This window comes from Sorex araneus, chromosome 4 (genome assembly GCF_027595985.1).
Source record: "Sorex araneus isolate mSorAra2 chromosome 4, mSorAra2.pri, whole genome shotgun sequence".
NCBI lineage: Eukaryota > Metazoa > Chordata > Mammalia > Eulipotyphla > Soricidae > Sorex > Sorex araneus.
The window spans coordinates 135,587,153-135,610,157 of record NC_073305.1 but is presented as its reverse complement, the minus strand read 5'-3'; the positions used below and the strand labels follow the sequence as shown (position 1 = coordinate 135,610,157).

The 23,005-nt window shown below is 44.0% G+C and overlaps 1 protein-coding gene across 1 annotated transcript; it reads left to right on the top strand.

Annotated features, from left to right (window-relative positions):
• Positions 1-309: 309 nt before the first annotated feature.
• Positions 310-17,784, top strand: LOC101556424 (zinc finger and BTB domain-containing protein 24). The gene is given in 8 exon segments (XM_055135867.1): positions 310-438; positions 1,162-2,138; positions 5,467-5,634; positions 6,100-6,183; positions 6,939-7,022; positions 15,102-15,183; positions 16,259-16,939; positions 16,941-17,784. Coding segments are annotated over 7 exon segments (2,097 nt in total). The 5' UTR covers positions 310-438; positions 1,162-1,186; the 3' UTR covers positions 16,987-17,784.
• Positions 17,785-23,005: the final 5,221 nt, after the last annotated feature.

Below are 23,005 nucleotides of genomic sequence, written 5' to 3'. Positions count from 1 at the left end.
AAAGGTGACGTCATTCATTCATACAGATCTGAGTCCTCAAATAGCTTCAGAAGCCTGGGGAATAAATCAAATTGAGAAAGGGATTCCTGAGAAACCCAAGACAGAAAGCCTAGGACCTAAAACTGGCGAAACATCACCAGGTCTGCCCATCTGCGGCTTCCGAGTTGACGCACCACCCCCCCCCTCGAAAGTGGGCGGGGCGTCGCGGGGAGTGCGCTAGGGCCTCAGGCCCCGCCCCCCGGCCGGCTCGGGGCGGCCCCGTGGCCACGTGGTCTGGCCGCCGCGCACAGGCGGCTCCCGGCGCCAGCGCTTCCGGGTTGGCGGCGGCGGCGGCGCAGAAACCCAGCTGTCGGCTCGGCGGGGCCCGGTGCCTCAGAGCCCGCCAGGCCGCCGGGTGAGTCGATCGCGACTCGGACCCCGCACGGCGCCTCCCCAGAGGTAAGCGGGCCTGGGGATCACCGCGTTGACCACCGCTCTCGGATCCGGCCGGCCCGAGGGGCCTGAGGCGGGGGCCGCCGTGTCGCCGCGCGCCGTCAGCCTCATCCCGCCGCCGGCCCGGGGAACCTTCAGTTACAGGTTTCGCGTTGTGCCCAGCCCCGCCCCGCCCGTGCGACTCGCACGTGTGTTCGCTCTTGGCCCTTTTCGTGTTCGACTCCCAGACAAAATGGCTAAGGATGCGCGGACTCGCGAGAAAAGCTAATCAGCCTCAGGTGTGCAGCTCTGGAAAGTTCCTGCCTGGAAGTACTTAAGAGATGGTGGGAGGGTCCCACTTGCCTCTTTTTTTTTTTTTTTTTTTTTGCAAGGGGAAAAGAGACCCCCAGGTCGGATTTAGGTGTTGGATGTTGCTTCCCTGCGAGGAATCGGTACATCTGGAGTGAGAACCCAGAGCTGGGTATTGTGTTTGTTTTGTTTCAACAGTTGAAAATGGTCTCGACTAGAGCCAGGGGTACCCTCAGCAGTGGAACATATGTCTTGTCTGTCAGTGTGAGACATATGTTCTATTGTTCGGGTTCAACCCCTTTAAAAGGAAACGGCGGGGTGGGGGGATTTTTTAATTAGAAACAGGATGGGATGATAAAATTCAGTTAGGCTAATTTGGACTGAAATTAACTTTCTTAGAGTGTTTTGCTAACTTCTTTATACATTATTTTATTATTTCAGGTGTACTCCTGGGCTTCTAAGGAAAATGGCAGAAACATCAGAGCCAACCGGACAGCTTGTCATCCGTTCAGACACTCACAGTGATAAGGTCTTGGCCAGTTTTGAAGATCAAAGGAAGAAAGGGTTTCTCTGTGACATCACGTTAATCGTGGAAAATGTGCATTTCCGGGCCCATAAAGCTTTACTTGCTGCGAGTAGTGAATACTTCTCAATGATGTTTGCTGAAGAGGGGGAGATTGGCCAGTCCATTTATATGTTGGAAGGCATGGTGGCTGATACTTTTGGTATCCTGCTAGAATTTATCTACACAGGTTGTCTCCAGGCCAGTGAGAAAATTGCAGAGCAAATCCTGGCCACTGCTCAGTTCCTAAAAGTCTATGACCTGGTGACAGCCTATGCAGACTTTCAGAATAATCACAGTTCCCACAAGCCAACAGCTTTGAACACTGCTGGTGCTCCAGTGGTGGTAATTTCTAATAAGAAAAACGATCCTCCAAAGAGGAAACGGGGAAGACCAAGAAAAGTCAATAATTTGCAGGAGACACAATCAGACCTGGCAACTGAGGAAGATATACAGCTGAGAGTGAACAATTCTGTTCAGAACAGACAAAACTTTGTGGTAAAAGAAGAAGATGGGGAGCCAGTGAATGATCAGATTCCAGCAAAAGTGTTGGAAACATCTGAAGCCACTTTTGAAGCGGGCAGAAGGGAGGAAGTACCTACAGAAAAAGATGAGAACTGCGATCCCAAGACTCAGGACAGGCAAGACAGCCAGAGTCGGTACAGCAAGCGGAGGATCCGCAGATCCGTCAAACTAAAAGATTACAAACTTGTTGGGGATGAAGATGACCAAGGCCCGTCCAAGAAGGTCTGTGGAAGGAGAAAGCGCCCGGGTGGCCCCGAGGCCCGTTGTAAAGACTGTGGCAAAGTCTTTAAGTACAATCACTTTTTAGCAATCCACCAGAGGAGCCACACGGGTAATTATGCTTTCCCCACAGATTGGAATGTGTTCTGGGGAAAGAACACTAATCATGGCTTTCATTTATGGCACAAATCCTATGCGATGGGGATTATAATAAAGCCTTTAGACACGTTACTACCTTTAATTCTCACAATAGTCTCATGAGATAGGGAATGACCCCAGTGGACAGAGGAAGAGCTCAACTCAGAAGTTAATCAGCCCAGGTGTCCCATTTAAGGACACGTGAGATTAGAACCTGATAGCTTCATTGCAGAACTACTCTTCTTATTTGGCGTGGAAGGCTCAAGGCTTTCATGTCCAGGGGGCAAGTGCTAGACAAATTGTCCTTTCTGACTCCTGGTCCTGCCTGAGCTTGACCACAGCTGTCCACTTAGCTTTCTCCCTTAGTCATCTGGCTTAAATGACTTCTATATGGTCCCTTCTGCAGTGATGGGAATGTTCTCTCTGCACTGTCCGATATGTGGTAACCACAAGCCACATGAATTTTGAGTACTTGAATGTGAGAAAGGAACTAAAATTATTTTAGTTAAGTGGCCGCCATATTGGAGAGTACAGATCAATAGTCAGATATAACCTCTCAGCCACCTCTTAATCCCTCTGTTCTGGGTCACTACCATGTAAGTGTTTGTTCCTTGATTCCATTGTCAGCCTTAGTATAGGGTCTGGGCCTAAATCTCTCAGCCAGTGACCTGGCCAGAAAACCCAGGAGCATCTAGCACTGTGGTTCTTCACCTGGCCACATCTTAGAGTCACTTAGTATCTAAAACACCTGGTGGGGCCCAACCTCAGCTTCTGATTGATTGGAGCAGTGGTGCTTTTAGATCTTTGAATTTGTTTGAGAGACACATGTGGTGATGCCTCGGGCCGTTTCTGGCTCTGTGGTCTGGGGTAGCACCCAGCACAGAACCTGGTATGGAACCTGGGCCTCCATTCAGCCCTTTGTACCAAATCTCCCATTCCAGTAGTGTTTTCAAAGCTCCCTGTAGATTTTAGATACTGATAATTTGATTGTGAGCCTTGAATTTTGATAGACTTGTGAGAAAGATTTGTTGAACTGTAATAGAGGCCAGTTTAAAGCAGTGTTTCTCAATCCTTTTTTAGACTGTGGCCCCCTTTCCAACCTTGTTTCCTTTTGTCCTTCATCCTGCTGGCCCCCAACCCAATCATATGCCATGATTTTTGCCACTGACCTTGGAATATTCTGGGGGCCCACTAAAGGGACATATGGGTCATGGTTGGGAGACACTGGTTGGTTTAAAGAGTTAGAGAAGTTAGAGAATTAATTCAGAGGTTAAGGCACTTACCTTGCAAGTAGCTGATCCTGGTTTGATCTCTGATACTGCCTGTGTTATCCTGAGCACCGCCAGGTGCACATAGCCCAGAATAAGCACTGAACACTACCGGGTGTGCAAGCCTCCCCCCTCCCCTTCAAAATAAAGCTAGTTTTATAAGACTTTTAGGTAAAATATAGTAGAGGATCTTTTTTCCCCTCGGTATTCTGGGATTTTGTATCAATCACTTGAGTGTGGGTCTGTTTTCTTTCATTGGTTACATACCAGCAGATCAGATAATCTGGAATTCCCTTGCTTTCAGTTCCAGAAAATTGTCTTGAAGTATCCTTATTGGCCCATTCTCTTTGTATTCTGAGCTGCTGCTTTTTTTTCTTTTTCTTGGGGCGGGGGGCGGGCACAGCCGGCGGTGCTCAGAGATCACTCCTGGCGCCCTTAGGGGACCATATGGGATGCCAAAAAATAGAACCTGAGTTTGCTGAATGCAAGACAAGCACCCTACCCACTGTACTATCTCTCTGGCCCCTAAGCTGCTGCTCTTTGTACTTAGGAGTTTGTCATCCATTCTCTTAATTTTTTACTTCCTATTTTCTATTGCATTTTGCTCTTCTTACCACTTTTGTCATTTTATTTGAGGAGTGGCGGGGTGACTCTCACATAGTGCTCAGGAGACTCAGGACCACTCTTAGACAAGGTTAGCCCAGTTATTAGGACCTTATGTTCCATAATTCGGGTCTGCAGTGCTGAGAGCCTCCCAGGTAGCAGTGTTCAGGAATATTTATAAGGGCCATTACCTTATATGTAATGAGATTGTACTCAGGGTACTAGGGATTGTACTCAGGGTCTTGCCAGTGCAAGGCATGTGCTCTACCTCTTGTATGGCACCCCTGTCCCCCACTTTTATCTTTCTAATGTTTTCTTCACCCTGGACGTCTCTTTTCCTAAAATCCCTTTCTTGTCTATTTAGGTATCTTCTTCAACAGAAGACTGCCTTTTGGGTGGGAAAGCCACATGGACTTACTCCAGGATCTGTGCCCCAGGATCACTGGCTGTTGTCAGGGAACCATTATGTGGAACCAGGGATCAAACTGAGGTCAGCCACATGGAAAGCAAGGTTTTTAAGAACTGTAGTCTTTCTCTAACCCTAAGCACTTCCCTTGCATACAGCTGACCTCAGTTTGATTCCTGTTATGGCATATGGTCCCCTGAGCATCACCAGGAAAGGTTCCTGAATGCAGAGCCAGAAGTGGCCCCAAGACAAATAAAAGTTAAGAATTAGCCATATACAAGAATGATTAAACCAGAGGTCGAGAGACAGTACAGCTGGCAAGGCTTTTGCCTTGCATGCAGCTGACCCAGGTCAATCCACAGCATCCCATATGATCCTAACACCTATCAGGAGTGATTCCTAAGCACAGCCAGGTGTGGCTCAAACCTCCTCACCTCACCCTCAAAAATAGTGATTAAAACCTACTGGCAGCTTTCAGGTGTGGATGGAGGTGTCAACAGAGGCCTGGGGGTGGTGTGGATGGTGCTTGCTTCTTGCAGAAACGTGCCATGTGTCTCTCACCCTCTCCACTTCATCTTTAGAAGCTCTGCTCCCTCCAGCTGCATTGTGGGGAGCACCTCATGCTCTCCCATATACACTTTGACTGACTCTCCCTGCTTTGTGCCATTGGAATTGCAATCTGGAAATCCTGACTCCATAGGTGCTTTATCTTACCCTCTTCCAAGAACATTCTGCATCTTTTGTTGGCCAGAGGTGAACCCTGACTTCAGGGAATAGGAATGTTGAGGAGGGGTGGGGGGTGACAGAACCTTAGAGGACTCTGTTTTAAATGAGCTTGTCAGCTCAGAATGGGTATCAGAGTTCTCTATTCCAGCTTGCTGAACTGTACTAATGCCTCTCCCATGAAGTGCTTTTTGGGTTTGTGCCTTTTAAGAGAAACTTGTATGTTGTCCTTTAAATTTAGGAAGGAGCAGAAAGATGAGCAGAATCTTGCTTACACCATCCTTCTGGGGCTCTTCTTCCAGGGGAGCGACCTTTCAAATGCAATGAGTGTGGAAAAGGCTTTGCCCAGAAGCACTCACTGCAGGTCCACACCCGGATGCACACAGGCGAGAGGCCGTACACCTGCACCGTTTGCAACAAAGCTCTCACCACCAAGCACTCGCTGCTGGAGCACATGAGTCTCCACTCAGGTAACACAGGGGCAGCTGGCATTAAGGTCCCATATTGGGGTGGGGTGAGATTCCCATGATCTAATAGGTCCTTGTTTAGCTTAGTATCCTCTCCCACACAGAGTTGGGAGACCAGATTATAGTTTATGTCAGAGGCAGTTTGAAGTGCAGCTCAGCCTCTAGTCTTACACTGAAGTTTATAAATTGGCTGCTAGAAGTTCAGTGTGCTAAAATATTTTGACCCACTAGAGACGAGTTATTTTCCTCTGGATGTCTTTGAATTTCATATGAGTCCTTCGATTCTACCTACAGACCTTTGCGTATTGCTCAGACTCTGATAGAGACTGGAGACATTTGGATTTATGGCAGTCACAGTGTCATTTATGGAAGATGGGAAGGGCCCGCTGTGCTGTTTGCCTTAGTAGTGACCTTACTAGATCTTCGTACTTGGTGGAATGCTTTAGTGTTTTGTGCTTTATTTGGCAGGACAGAAGTCTTTTACCTGTGATCAGTGTGGGAAATATTTCAGCCAGAAAAGACAACTAAAGAGCCATTACCGAGTTCATACAGGTACAGTTAAAGGGAGAGAAATTTTTGATAGGTGGGGAAGAAATGCAAATGCAGCATATTTGTGTGTTCCTGAAACCTTAGTTTCATGTTGTAGAAGATAGAGTGTGGACAAAAGAGTCTTAAGAAGCCACCTACATAAAAAGTTCTTGTGTTATTCTTCTGTGTATGTTTAATTAGAGGTTGGGGGTCCTGGGAAATCAAACCCAGAACCTCCATGTGCAGGACATGCAATCTCCCACTGAGATAAATCCAAGCCCTTTATTCTTACGGGACAGTTTCACTGCCACCCAGGAAAATTATGGAATTGATATTTTTCCATAGTACAAGGAAAATGCCAATTGCCTGCTATTATTGTGCCTGGACCACATCACCTGCCCCCACCATAGACTTTAGACCAGTCTTCTTGCATTTGCCTCTATCCCTTGTCTGCTCTGCCAACAATATGGTATGAGTGGGAGTGAGGGGGCAGCTTGAGAGCATCATTTGTAATCAGCTGGTTGGCACATGAGTCCTTTGAAGAAAGATGAGATTACATTTAGGGAGACTGAAAGGGTCCCACTCTCTTGGGGAAACAGTAAACTGAGATATATAGGAAAGTAATGACTATTACCAAATGAATTATAAAAATTACTGTTGTTTCATTAAAGCACCATATTTAAAGTGATTATTTTTCAGGGAAGTGCTTTAACACAGATCACTGAAGAAATGCAGGGAGAGCATATATGCACTGACACTTTTTTTATTATTGCGACAAGGCCACACATTACCGGAATGCAACCACTGCCATCGCAAATTCATGGATGTGTCTCAGCTAAAGAAACACCTACGGACACACACAGGTAACCCGCCTCAGCCTTCCTGTCCAGTGCCTTTTATGTTTTAGGAGAGTTGAGGAATGGAGTATGTCTGAATTCCTTTCTGAGGTGCTTATTGTTTTCTGGGTGAAACTTTCATAAGCACATCCCTTGAAAGCCATAGGCAGCAGTCTGTGAACAGCAAAATGGAGCTCACATACAGAGCACTGTCTCATATGTGGACTTCACTGAATAACCCTCAAGAGAACAAGTCTGAGTTTGGTTTTCACTCTTAATCCATTCCAGCATTGAAGAGAATGAAGTTTTGCTCTTAAGAAAGCAAAGTGGGATATGGATAACTTTTGTGAGTAGCTAACTTGAATATGTATTATTATTGGGGAAGGGCAGAGTCGGGGTGTTGGGGTAACATCCAGCAGAGTTCAGGACTTACTCCTGGCTCTTCTCCCAGGACTCACTCCTAGACGTGTCTGGGGAGTAATAAGTGGTGCCAGCAATCACAGCAGGGTCATCCATATGCAAGGAAAGCATCTTCACCCCTGTAGAATCTCTGGGCCCTTGAATTCTTTTTAACACAAGTTTTACTTTTCAATGTCATTTACTCTCCTTAAAATAAACACCATGGGGTATGAATGGATTTTATGAAAAGAAATATCTATAATTTTTTCTATAGATATCATTAGATCCATGAAATTGAATTCTTCCATTTAACATAGTTATTGAACAGTTAGTAGATACCAAGTGCTATGTCGATTGTGAAACAGTGACAGTGAATGAGCTGGACAGAGCCCCTGCTTTGAGGGCTCACCTTCAGATGGAGACAACAAGCAGAAGACTTCAGTGCATATTAGGCAGAGGGAGAAGGACAGGGTGTGGGAAGGGGAGCTGCTGCTCTGCAAAGGAGGGGAGCCTTGTCTGGAAGTGTCCCTCTGCTGAATGAACCACTACAGTAGTGTTGGACTGGGGAACTGTGAGGCGGAAGCACACAAGCCATAGTGGCCATCTGAGAAAAATACATCTTCATTTTCAGCGGGAACAGAAGTGAAAAGTCCTGAGACAGAAGCAGAAAGGTTTTGGACAGGCGGTAAATACCCAGAGGAACTTTGGCTGTGACCTAGCAAAGGAAGCAGGAAGGAGTGGGTAGGTGGACCCCACTGGGATCCATGGAATGTAGGTGTTCTCAGCCTAACCACATACTTCAGGTACCTTAGAAGCTTTTAAAAAAAATTTTGTAATAATTTATTACATTCAATATTTCACCACCAATCCCACCACCATTATTTTGAATTTTCCCACCACCACTCAAGCCCGCCCCAAAGACAGATCCTAAATAATTTATTTTGTATTGCTTGTTTATGAATAATCCACTAAAAATGATCCAAAAAGATTTACTTAGAGGAAAGTTTGTGAAAATTGTTGTATCTCTCCTTGGAGCTATTAAGCCCTTGTATAAGAGATCACTGACATGTTTTTACAGGTCAAGCCTTGTGTGCTAATATGTATGTGTGTGTAAATATATATATATATTTTTAATTTTTAAATTAAAATTTTTTTTTTTTTTACTCAAGATCAGTTGATGCTTTATGCCCCATCAAATGTGGTGTGCTACTCTTGGTACATCAGTGGTATAAAGTATAAGATATTGTTCCAGGAATTCTAAAGTTTTCAATAGATAGAGCTGGAGTTAAATTTTAACTGGATTATGATTCTGGGGACTGGAGGTTTCTCTACAGCATATTGCTTTCTTCCAAGATTTATTTGCAGGTCTCTGGATTGTAGCTACTAATGAGCTTCTGTGGTGCCCAGAGGCAGTTCATGGGTTTGACTGCCAGGCTCCTGAAAGTACAGGGAGATGAGGAGAGGGCTCCATTCCTGACGCTGTGCAAGCCTGGAGATTTCCGCCACAAAACCTGCGTACCTGGTTTTTTCAGTGGATTTATTCTCATGCATGAGGGGCTCATCCCAAGCCTTTGAAGATCGGACATGAGCAAGGCAGCAATTGGGTTCTGGGGTTTTTCAGCTGCTGGGGCTCTCTTGAGGCAGGTGGTGGGCTCATCCGCGTCCCCCCCCCCAGCCCTCTCTCCTCCAAGGTGCCCTGGATGAAGTCAGTTTGGTGCCAGGTGAGGAAGCATCTATTCTGAGATACTTTTATTAAAAATCCTGGTACCCAAATATTCTCTTCAAGTGTTATGGGAAAGGGAGTCAAAATTAGCTTTTTTTGGTGCATTTTGCAAGGGTGAGATCTGGGGGTGGATATGGGGTGGAGCTTGGGCCATACTTGGCAGTACTCGAGCTACTCCCAGCTCTGTGTTTAGGGTTGCTCCTGGCTGTGTTCAGGACCATGAGGTGCCACAGATCAAACCTGGTCTGCCTACCTCAGCACTTTGAGCTGTCTCTCTGGTTCTCAGAATGGGCATTTTTAAAGAGTTGCCTAGAAAATGATTCTGTTCTGCTGTCAGGCTCTAGAACTTTGAAGGCCTTGGTCAGGACTTCAGAGTTTTACTCCAGGTTAGATGAGTTTCCCATGAGCAGTGATACCACTATCACTTAGAAGTCTAATGGGCTCCCTGTGCATTGGGGTGTGGTGGAGCACTCATTAGGAGGGTGGTAAGGCCATTAGGAAGCTATTGCAGTTCTGAGGGTGTGCTGTCCCTGGAGTGGTGCCAGACAGCTCTGGGTAGGTCCTGCCCAAAGTGCCCATGTGGTTTCCTGAGGATTGGAGTGGAGGAGTCAGAGAAAAGAGAGGAAAGATCAACTGGTAGAAAATTTGGGGTAAATGGCAGGGGGAACCATTTTGAGTTCAATTTTGGACATGTGGACCCGCTAATGCCTGACATCGTCAGCAGATGTGGCAAAGGCAACTGGGCAATTGATCTGGAGTCCACTGGAGACAGGCGGAAAGAGATGAGTGTGCCTGCTTACACACATGCCTGGAAATGGACATCTTTACTTCCTTTTGTGGGAGTATAATTTGAACCTTCTTGGAAAGAACTTTGGGAATATATGAATCAACACCTTAGACGCCCAGCTGTGAAAAGATATTTGCATAAGAGTATTCACCATTGGGCTGGAGCCATAGTACAGTGGGCAGGGCATTTGCCTTGCTGAGTTTGATGCCTGACATCCCTTATGGTTCCTCAAGCACCACCAGGAGTAATTTCTGAGTGCAGAGCCACCTGAGCATCGCCAGATGTGGCTCAAAAAGAATATTCACCATAAGCAGGTTTGCTTATAATGTCACAGGCTGGGATAGCCACATGGACATCCATCAGTAAGGGTTCATAACCTCATTAGTCAGGTTAATTTTGAACAAGATAGAACAGAATAGCCTTGTAAAATGGTAAGGATGGGCTGGAGAGACAGTGAAGCACGTAAGATGCTTGCTTCACAAGCAGCCCACCCAGGTTCAAACCTCTGCATTCCATTTGGTCCCCTTAGCCCACCAGGAGTAATTCCTGAGTGTAGAGTCAAGAGTAATCTCTGAGCACTGCTGGGTGTGACCTCAAAATGAAAATATTAAAATGGTGAGAAGGCTGGGGAAGTGGTTCATGGAACTGATGCACATGCTTTTGCATGTGCATCCGAGACAGATCCCCAGGACCACATGATCCTCTGAGCATCGCCAGGAGTGACCCCCAAGCACTGAGCTGGGAGTAAATTAATCACCTGAAAACAAAACCAAACAAAAATAAATGTGACTTTTATTTGACATTACAAAGCAGAGGGTGCTAATAGTCTCGGTGCAAAATGGTATACCCAGGTGTATACAATAAAGAGAAGCCAAGACCTTACAGAGTAAAGTAGCTATCCAGGAGGGGGATTCATCATGGTTTTTACATACGTTGTGCTTTTCCATATGTTGTGGCTCGCAGTGAGCATATATCATTTTAAGGAGCAATAAGGAACTTTCAGGAATTAAATGTAGAGCCCATTCAACACAGTCTGGAAAATTTGGAGAATTCATTTAACTCTTGGGTCTGGATGGGTTCAGGGACAAAATGGTGCTGCTATTCCCCAAGAAAGTTGTTTCAAGGTTTGATTCAGTGACTGGGCTCCCCTGCCCCTCACCAGCCAGTCATTCCTACCTGCAGCTGGGATTCCTGGGTCCAGGGTTGGCGTTTACTGAGAAGAGGAGCCAGAAGGCGCTCCTGGACTCACTGGCCTGTTGCTAGAATTACTCTACTTTCCCAGTCCTTGCCTCCCATCAATATTATCCAGCCCCCCTCCTCCTACCTAACTTCGTTCTGGCCCACTGCCACCTCAGACCCTGCCTGTCACCCCACCTTCTTTCCTTCCTCTGTGGCCACCTTTCTGTGTCCTCTTCCCAACAGGAAAGGCCACACACATGCGCTGGGCCTTAGCACTTGCTGTGTGTTACAAACCATCATTGGGATTCCTTCCTAGTTCACCCACCTCTCTCGCAGCCTACCCAGCATTCCCATGCTTCTTTACTTATACTTTTAGCACATCACTCTGCTAAAAATGCCACAAATTTTATAGGTTTTCTGACTAGAATTTATGGCTTCTCTTGGCCTGGGATCAACTTTTAGCTCTACCACTCCTCAGAGTGCCTCCTCATCCCTGTCTGCAGTATGTGCAGGTCATTTTTGCTTGTTTAATTAAATTTTATTAGCACAATGCCAGCACTGCAGTTTGTTAATTAGGCCTCATCCAGGTGTGAGCCACCAGTGGTGCATGCCAGTGTCAACATGTTAATTTACCATTGGCTTCCAACACCACAATGTGTGAGGCGTGCATTTTCTTCCTCTGTGTAAGTGGTTCTTGACACAGCCGCCTCCCCTCCCCTCCAAGAGGTCAGTGCCTTCACTATCAAAATGGTCCTATGAGCCATTCTTCCACCCTCCTTGTTCCTTTCTCTCCTGAATCCATATGTATATAAGTTCAGAGTCTATTTGCTTGGCTTTCTATAATCTATAGATGAGTGAAACTAAGTGTCTTTTACTTTCTGACTTATTTCCCTAACACCTCAGTTTGATCCAAATTGCCTCAGAAGGCGTGATTTCATTGTTTTTAATGGTATGGTAATATTCTGTAAAATATGTGCATATAGCTTCTTTTTCTACCATAATTCATCTAGTCGTTTGTGCTGTGCATTTGTGCTAGTTCCATGTTTGGCTATTGTGAACAATGCTTCTATGAACATATGGGTGTAAATCTCTGTCCCCGTTAGTGTTTTCTGTTCTTTGTATAGATGCCTAGGTGTTGTAGCACTGGATCACTGGTATTTCTATTTTCAGATTTTTTTTTTTTTTTTAAGAAATCTACACACCATTTCTTAGTGAGATAGCAACCAATTTATTTTACCACCAACAGTTTTCTTTTCTTCACATCCTTGCCAACCTTTGTAGTTTCCAGTCTTTTCTGTGAAGGTCATCCTCATGGGTGTGAGGACTTAATCTCAGTGTGATTTTGATTGACATTTCCCTAATTAGAAGTGAAGTTAGCACCAGCTTTTTTATTGTACTCTTTATCCTAGTATGTATCCAGACAAGTTCTCTATGATCTCTCTGATTTCTCTGGTCTTGCCTCTTCTATACCTGTCATCCTGACACCACTCAGTTGAATATTCAGTCAAATGCAGCTCTTTGTTACATGATTGCTACATGTATGTTATCTTCTCAAACAGACCATATTCTTCTTAGGCAGTTATCATGCTTTTTGTATCAAAGCTCTGTGCTCTGAATAGTCTCTCAATATTTTATTTACTTTGTTTTGGGATCACACAACAGCAGTGCTCAGGGGACCATAGGAAGGGCTCCAATACAGGTCTCTGGCATGCAAAGCATGTGCACTAGTTCTTTGAACTGTCTCCCTTGCCTATCAATGTTTTAGAATTGCATAAGCTTGAAAGAAATGGGTTACTGATAGCACAACGTGTAATCCATGTCCCACTGTTACTAGAACAAAATCAGAAACCAGAGAAATATAGGAAAACTTTCTCCAGATTCCCCTTGAGAATATTTGATTCCCATTCTTCCTACGGACTTCCTCCAAAAGCTTCATCTGGAGAGTGTTCCTGGAAAGAATATCCATTACATCTGCCAATGGAAAGGCTCCCTGAGGTGTGATAACCCCAGGTGGAATTGTAGATACAGTTAACATTGCCATCATGTGGTGTTTCCCACACAAAACTTTGCACTGAGCAGATACCCCCTGTTAAATTCTAGAGAAAGAAAAAATGGACTGAGAAATGGACTTGCCAGAATCAGAATAGGCCCAGCTCTGTTTCTGAAAGTTATGGAAAGATAATGATAGTGACTTGGTCTGACCTTTGGAGTGGTAAGAGCTCAAGATACAAAGAGGCAGACTGTACTGTTATCGGAAGTGTCCTCTGCCTGAGGGGGTTTGGCAAAAAGTCTCCTATGAGTTTTCCCATGAGTTTGCTGTATCAGTGAAGCACCCTGACCATCTTCCACTCTCAAATGCATTCATCCCTTGCTGTTGCCTAGTTAAATTAAGTTTTGTTCTTTGTCTTTCATAGTATATAGCTGCTCCCTTGCCAGCCTTCAGATCACTTAGTTCTGTTTCTGGAGGACATGACAGTTTTAATGTATATGTAGTGTACATGCCCATACTGAAGAAATATTTGTTGAAGCTTTAATTGACCCCACACTCCCACCCACCAGCACCACTAGCACCACCCCCACACCAGCCCCACTCCCTGCACTGTCATTTGTGTTCTTTGCCATCTGAGACCTTCATTGATGGAGCTCTACTTTGTTGGACTAGAGTGTAATAGGAAGGGTTGGCAATCATATAACCATTTCTATTGGTAGAGTCTGTTCAATGTGATGTACAAGTGAGAGCCACTAGTAGTATACGCCATCCAGTGGGACATCCAGGTGTAAGCCACCAGTGATACATACTGGTGTGTATATCAGTGTAGAGTTGACTCATTTCACTTGATAGGGATTTCCAGTATGCCAGGCCCACATCTAGGCCCTGGGATACTAGAAGGGGGACAGACTCATCGCCTCCCCTGTTTTAAAATGGTGGGGATCCTTCATAAATGTCATGCACATTTTGGAAAGAGGGAAGAGCATTTTGGCAAGATTAGCTTGGGAGGTGGACTTAGACGTGATGGGGGTGGAGGGTGCTTTTCAGTGGTGATGAAATCGCCTCAGTCAAGTGACCTTTGCACAGACTTGAAGACTGGGACCCATGCCAGCAGAACCTGGGGAATGAAAGATCCAGAGCAGTGTGGCTGCCTTGGGTGGGTGTGATGCCTGTGACTCTTCAAGAGTTCTGAGAGACTGTGTCAGTGGACAAGAGGGGCCAGCTGAGATCAGGGAGGTTTGAGACAAATGTGGGCATGTTCTGACAGATCTGTGATCCTTGTGGGCCAGAGATCTGTGCTTCTATCTCAGAATGAGGAACCATTTGCAGCCAAAGCATGGCTCATCTGTGTTGGCTCATCACCTCTGCTCATGCTCCCTCTCGCCCGTGATCGGTATGGCCGGCCACACTGGTCATGGGCAAGAAGGAGCATGAGCAGAAGTAGGGGACATGTTACAAGAGATGCCGAGGAGTGGTGGATTGGAGCTTGGGTGCCAGTGGATATGATGCACAAGGGGTCTTCTGAAGGTCTAGAGGGCTTTCTACAGGCCGGGGACAAGGCTGAGCACACACTCTGCAGGTTGAAGACCCAGGTTCCATCCTCAGCATCACATGGTTCCCCAAGCATCAGCAGGAGTGATCCCTAAGCACAGAGCTTTGTATGCCACCCCTCCCCTGCAATACATTTTATAAAAGGGGGGGTGGGAGATGCTCCATAGCCACATGGTATGATATGTGTGTGTGGTTGCATCAGGGAATATGGTCTTCTGTGTGTCCCGCACACTGTCCTGTAGCCCTCTTTCCTGTCCTCAGGCCAAGTGCCATCTGCACCCTGTCACAGGCTCTTGGTGCTCCTTACAGTGCATGGATACTTCATAGCAACTTGGAAACATTTCATTCCTCTCTTCTTATTTATTGAGGATTCAAGTGGAATCTTCTTTGTCCTTTTTTTCACAGCAAGAAAGCACAAATGGTTTCTGCCTTTGTTTCACGTTGCATGTGAATTTCTGAACCCTTTCGTCCTTTTAGGTGAGAAGCCTTTTACTTGTGAAATCTGTGGAAAATCCTTCACAGCCAAGAGTTCCCTTCAGACCCACATCCGAATCCATCGGTAAGATTCTGGGGATCTTTTTCTCACGTTAGAGCCTCATTGAACGTGGGTGGTCAGTAGGGAGACAGGTACTCCTAATGTCATTCTCAAGTAGAACTTTTAAAAATTCTAATAAAATTTGTTATGCTATTCTTTTTTTCTTCCATTGTAAAGGAACTTCTCATTGAGGCAAAAACAGAAGAGTCAGTTCTGATTAGCAGACGTCTACAATACTGTTTCATTTTCCAAATTTTTATTTGGGGTTGGAGGCTGTCTTAAAAGCCTAATTTAAAAAAAAAAAATTTTTTTTTCATGTTTCTATTTGGTGGTGATGGAGTTGCAGAGACTTTGTATACCAAATTCATAAAAATTACCACTATTTAAAAAAAAAAGTAAGATGAATGTTTTCTGAATAAAAATTTTATTCATTCACTTTCATAGTTCATTTAGTAGTCCTCCTAAAAGCACCACAAATAATTAGGGGCTATAATCATATATTTATTTCACCATGAGAGCCTAAGAATTGGCTCTAAGAGAAGAAAAGAAATTATAATAATGCAACTACAAATGTTTGCTTTCTTTTTTTTCTTTTTTTTTCATTTTATTATTAATTTATTTATTTATTTTTATTGAATCACCATGTGGAAAGTTACAAAGCTTTCAGGCTTAAGTCTCAGTTACATAATGCTCGAACACCCATCCCTTCACCAATACACATATTCCACCACCAAGAACCACAGTAAACCTCCCCCCAACCCCCAGCCCCCCACCCTCCTGTGTAGCTGATAAATTTCACTTTACTTTCTCTTTACTTTGATTACATTCAATGTTTGTTTTCTTATCCGAAATCCATATTCTGAAACACAATTAACTTTCTTGGCCTGAGCCTACCTACCACTTGCCTCAAACCCTAGCCCCACCTTTTGATTATAAAGCCCATGCAGGTTGGGACTTGCTTACAAGTCTGTGTATCTATAGGAGAACCCATGACAGACCTCCCAGAAGAATTTACTTTCCTCTTTCCCTGGCTGTTTCCTAATTAAGCAGTCATAAATAGCTTCTTTCTGTTCTTAAGGTAAAATGTCTCTTCTTGCAGAGGAGAAAAGCCATACTCATGCAGCACATGTGGCAAATCCTTTTCTGACTCCAGTGCCAAGAGGAGACACTGCATTCTCCACACAGGCAAGAAACCCTTCTCCTGCCCTGAGTGTAATTTGCAGTTTGCTCGCTTAGACAACTTGAAGGCTCACTTGAAAATACACAGCAAAGAGAAGCACGCAGCAGAGCCCAGCAATGTTTCTGGCAATAATAATAATACTGAAGAGGTCAGGAATATTCTTCAGCTGCAGCCCTATCAACTCTCTACCTCCGGAGAGCAGGAAATCCAGCTGCTGGTAACCGATTCTGTACATAACCTCAATTTCATGCCGGGGCCCAGCCAGGGCATCAGCATCGTCACTGCAGAAAGCTCCCAGAATATGACTGCGGACCAGGCTGCCAATCTCACCCTGCTCACACAGCAACCCGAACAACTGCAGAACTTAATTCTTTCAGCTCAACCAGAGCCAACGGAGCACATTCAGAGCCTCAGTATGATCGAAGGCCAGATGGAACCCTCCCAGACTGAGCCAGTGCATGTCATCACACTATCCAAGGAGACCCTGGAGCATCTTCATGCCCATCAAGAGCAGACCAGGGAGCTCCACTTAGCAGCAAGTGCTTCTGATCCAGCTCAGCACCTCCAGCTGACACAGGAACCCGCTTTCCCCCCTGACCCCTCACCATGTGCCCCAGCCCACACCCCTTCCCCTGGAGCAGAGCTGACCTGAAAACATGTCTGACTGCTCCGTTGGTCTCTTCATGAACCAGATAAAACTGGATTGAGGGCTAAAGCCAGGCTTTCTGAAACATTCACCCACAGGTCCTTACTGAGATGTGATAGCTAACAGGTATTTATGTACTTTCCAGTCAGGCAGCAAGATGTGTGGATCAGCTCTTATATATAGTACTGATTTGGATAGTACTGATGTGGATTGGCAGCTCAGTGTTGACAAATGGTTTTCATTTGCATTTACTGTATTTCTTAAAAGGTTAGGGCTCTGATTTAGACTTCTGTATTCAGTTTTCTCAGCCATAGTTTTTGCTGATCTTATGTCTTATATTTTTTCTCTTTTTAGAATAAAGCAAGTCATATGGTAGTTGTGCTGGGTAGAATTTGGTTGCACTTCCTTATCTCTCTTAGACAACACAGTTGCCACAATAAGTCAGTGTTGTGTATGACAAAATATGAGGGAATTCGTCCTTATGACTCCCACTCCCTAAGATATAATTCAAACTCGGTTCAGTAATCTTGTGCCATGTTTAAGGTAAATTCAAAGATATATATAAGCCAAACGTCCATTTAATTGAAAATTCACATAATAAAGTAAAATTAAGTGATCATTTTTAAAATTCTAAACAGCTTTTCTGAAAAACAATGGTTTACATGTTTTTCAAAAGCAGCTTGCTGAAAATGTGAAGTTCAAAAATACTAATTGGATCAATGCATTCACGCAAATGAACTTGAGTTTTTGTCAGCAATGACATGATCTTCATGATGAAATTAAAGCTCCTTTAATTATTCTGAAATGTAAATTTTTATTCATTTTAATTTAAGTGTAAAATATATTCACCCTTAATTGATCTCTGTTGTGTATTGTGTCTAATAACTTTCTGGAGATGGAAATTGATTAAAATCTTTTACTAGGTAGGGTAATCCCACAAAATGAACACACTTAAAGAAATACAGATCTTCTTAAAAATAATTTTGAGCCACAGAAACTTAGCATTTGTAGCCAGCCTGTGTCTGTAATCAATTTATGCTTTTAAGTGATTGATAGTCAAAATGAAATTGGGTGATCTTAACATTTTATAGTATACTGCATTTTTTCAAGTAAACTAGCAAATTTATGATTGAGTTCCTTAGTGGAAAAGACAGATATGAAAATGAGCACTGTTATGCTAAATTAGCATAAAGCTGGTAAAAAATACGGGTAAACCAGCCCAAAATTAGTAGGATGTTGACATCAGAACTTTTTTTTTTTTTTTTTTTTTTTTGCTTTATAGGTCACATCCAGCAATGCTTAGGGGCTACTCTTGCTCTGCGCTCAGAAATTATCCCTCGAGGTGCTCGGGGGACCATTTGGGATGCCAGGGATCGAACCCAGGTCGGCCGTATGCAAGGCAAATGGCCTACCCACTATACTATCCTTCCGGCCCCAGAACTTTTTTATTTGTTCTTGTTCTTTCTGTTTGGAGACCATATCTGGTAGTGCTCAGGTCTTACTCCTCTGACTGCGCTCAGGGATTACTCGTAGCTCAGGAAACCATATAGAATGCCAGAAATCGAACTCAGTTTGACTACACACTAGGCAAGCACTCCCTATGCTGTCCTGTCTTTCCAGCCCAGAACTGGCGGACTTGAGGGAGCATATGGAGGGCCAGGGATCAAATCCGGGTTAGGCTACAACAAGGCAAGTGCCTTACCCACTCTCTTGCCACTCCAGCCCCAAAACTTACTTTTTTTAAAGACATCTTTGATTTTTGAGCCCAGAAGATAGCAACCCGCCAGGAGTGCACAGGAGATGTCTCCTCCTCCCACCTCCACCCCCTAAAGGAAGACATCTTTGATTTTCACCTAAATTAAATTTTTGGGCAGTTAAATAAACAGAACACTTATTAGGTTGTATTAAAGATTGGAAAAACTTTTTTAAAGTGCAGCAAAATAGTTTAGGGAATAGGAGAGAAAACAAAAACGCCAAGAATTAAAAGAATGAGCTCAAATTAGGATGTGGGTGATTCAGAGTGGAATTTATCTAAATATATTTTAATTACAAACTTGCCAAGCTACATTTATTATGTAATAATTCACAATTTTTCCAAAATGACTCCTATTGTTGTTAAAGCAAGTCTGAAAGCATGAAGGTATGTTTTATTATTTGTTTAGTACCCCGGGCATTATGTAAGATATTTAATTTCATCATCTATATTGTTTGTTTCAGCTTTATTCTTTATTTGGGATAGGAGGGTTGGACCATACCAAACAGTGCTCTGGGCTTACTCCTGGCTCTGGCTCTGTGTTCAGAGATCACTCCTGGTGGGACTCAGGAGACCATATGGGGTGCCCAGGATCAAACCTACATTGGCCACATGTAAGGCAAGAGCCTTACCCACTGTATTCTCTCTCCAGCCCTACAACCTTATTTTTAAAATTCAAACGTTGGGCCAGAGAGGTGACTAACACAGTGGGCTGAGCACATACTTTGCATGTAGGAGGCTCAGGATCAATCCCTGTCACTGCATGTTCCCAGGAGCATTTCCAGGAGTTATTTCTCCTAAATATCAAACCTAGAGGACCCCCTGAGCTCTGTTAGATATGGATTCAAATAATAAAAATTCATTTAAAAACTAAAAAGGCAAAGCTTATACCAGCCCTTCAAAGCCTACCGCCCTCATTTTCCCTAGAAGATACATAGTGATCCAAGCCATTGAGTGTTATTTATTTATTGTTTTGAGACTATACCCAGAAGTACTCAGGGGCTACTTCAGCATCATGCTCAAGTGTTGCTCCTAGAGGTGCTCAGAGGACCTTCTGGTGCTGGGGGTGGAACTGGGGCTCCTATATACCAAGCCTGCACTCTGCCCTTTGAGCTATCTGCCAAAGTCAGTGAATTTTTAACTACTTGTTCTGGATAGCTGGGTAATTATTCAGGGCAGTCATAATGACATAAGTCAAGTTTAGCTCATGATAGCCAACTTCCATGCTGTTTAAGAAAAGTACACTGTGAACCAATATGCAACTTAAAATTTTTTAGTTGTCACATTTTTTAAAAAGACATTATTTTCATGAATAGTGTATTTAATCCAACATATACCAAATTGTATTTCAACCTGTAGTATAAATATGTACTAAGAGGAACTGGAGAGAGTACAGAGGGTAGGGCATTTGCCTTGTATGTAGCTGACCTGGATTTGATCCTGGACATCCCATATCCCATACTTGAGCTTGGCAGGAGTAATTCCCAAGTGCAGAACTAGGATTATTCTCTGAGCATCGCCGGGTATGAACCCCACTCCTCACACACATACACACCAAAAAAAAAAAAAAGTATTAAGATAGTTTATATTTTGGGGGGCTGGAATGACAGCACAGTGGTCAGGGTGTTTGCCTTGCACGTGGTTGACCCGGGTTCAATTCCCAACATCCTATATGGTCCCCTGAGCACCTCCAGGAGTAATTCCTGTGCATTGCCGGGTGTGATGCAAAAAAAAAAAAAAAGATTATATTTTTTAATACAATATTCCAAATTTGATGTGTATTTGGAGCACAAACTTATAGTCAAAACCCCACATATTACAGATATGACAACTTTTTTTCTATAAAGATTAGAAGGGGTAGAGCTGGGACCACAACCCACAGTGCTCAGGGGCGGCTCTGGGCTCAGGAGTAATCTATGATACTTGATCAAACTAGGGATGGCCACGTGCAAGGTAAGTACCTTAACCATGGTACTCTCTAGCCCATTATCAGTTTTTAAATCTCTCTCAAAATTAAAGCCTCATTCCTCATTTCACTGGCTATACTCTAAATGCTTGGCTGGGCCCCTAGGGCTCCTGGGGCCTGACTTGTATAGCACAGGCCCACCTTTCCTTACTTAGCCTGTAAGTCAGTTCTCTCACTTGCTGGCAAAGGGAAATGAGGAAAGTACAGCCTTATAAACCCAGGCTCTCTTCTGTGTCTCAAAAACATGTTCTGTCCCTTTGCATGAACTCCCCCATTTTAAAGTTCAGTGGTTGTCTCAAAGAAAATGTCCAAAATATTGGAGCTCAAAGGGCTAGTGTTCATGTTTTACATGCAGTAGTCCCAGGTTTGATATTTAACATTACTAGGGGTGACCTTGGAGTTCCTAAACTGGGCACAGGCAGAGATAGCTAGAAGTGCATACTTTGCTGGGTTTCCTCACCAACCTCTACAATGCCAGGAATGACCCAGAAATGTAAATAAAATGTCTTTGGAGAAATTGCAGATGCTTCACAACTCACTGTACTAGACATGTACAATTTTAAGCAACTGTTTTAATAAGCAAAGAAGTACTATGTGTGCTTCTTATGTAATGGAATATTATGTTTTCAGGTTACAGAAATGCACCTTTTCACTTTCAGAGGTGATTCTGGCTTTCTGTAAAGGACTAGACTCAGCTCTTGCCATCAGATTAAGTTATTCATCCACATGCTTCCCTGCTCATTGAAAAAAACTCTGCTCCTACCCTGTACTGCCTCTGCTTCAAGTAAGACTCCCATCAGATAATAAAGCTGGGGTTCTTGTAAATGTTGTGAGCAATCAACTCACAACAACAATGCTGTGGAAAATACAATAAATAATGCTGAGGTAAATAGTGAGATTCTCCTTACATTTAGTTTCACAAATCAGAATAATGACACACAGTGACTCTTTCTGCCACACAGTGAATCTTACCTGTAGGGCAAGGGTGAAGTCAGGTGTATTAGGTCTGTATCTTATCTTTATGCTTCTTAAATGTCTTCCAAGTCATGGCACACAAAAAGTAGGATTTACATAACACTGAATTTAGGCCTCTAATAGCCTACCTCTGTCCATTACTGGCATTTTATTCCACTGGGAGACAGCCAGTACAAATACGATAGACTTGCACTTAATCTGATTCTTAAACAACAAATGTATTTTCTCCCAGTTCTGGATGCTAGAAATCCAAAGTCTAGGAGTCAGCCGGGTTGGTTCCTTTTGAAGCCTGGCCGTCTGCTCTGTGTCTGTCCTAACCTCCTTTCAAAGACACTAGTCAGGCTGCATAGGACCTACCCTTATGACCACATTTTCCCTTTGTTTTGGTGCTCAGAGAAAGGGATTCATGAGGTACCAGGGATAAAACCCAGTGCTTCTCCATGAAAGGCATGTGCTTTCTCTCTGCTCCCCCATTTAACCTTTTATCATGACCTATCTCTGATGGACTGGAGTGATAGCACAGCGGGTAGGGCATTTGCCTTGCACATGGCCAACCCAGGTTTGATTCCTCCACCCCTCTTGGAGAGCCGAGCAAGCTACCGAGAGTATCCCGCCCGCATGGCAGAGCCTGGCAAGCTACCTGTGTCGTATTTGATATGCCAAAAACAGTAACAACAACTCTCACAATGGAGGCATTACTGGTGCCTGCTCAAGCAAAGCGATGATCAACCTGATGACAGTGCTACGATGCTATCTCTGGTGCTATCTCTGATATCAGCATGAACTGGTGGAGGTGGCGGGCAAACAATTCAACTCAGAGCATCTGGTATCTGGAATGAGAAAAGAGGTAGATTCTGGGACACACCTATAGCCCATTTGAAGCACCATCTTACTTCATCTTCATGACATTCCTATGAGGGAAGTAATATCATTAAGTCTATTTAACAGATGAGAACACTGAGGCACAAACAGATCAAACCCATTGCCCAAGGTCACACATTAAGTTTAAAACTACAACTAGAGAGCACAGGCTGACTGATCCACTCACTGGACTTAACTAGCACCAGTCCTAGATTAATCTGTATGTTATCTGTTTATTAATGTAATTGAATATTTAATTGAAGGAGGCACATCCATCTTTGAGGGTGCTTGGGGTCACTCCCAGCAGTGCTTCGGGACCATACCTGAGCTCCCAACTACAAAGCAAGCACTCCAATCCTTTGAGCCATCTCCCCAGCCTGGGACCTTTTTGATAAAGATTCTAAGAATCTGAAAAGAGCATACAATAAAAGCTTTTTACATAAAACAATAATAGTGAAAGTACTA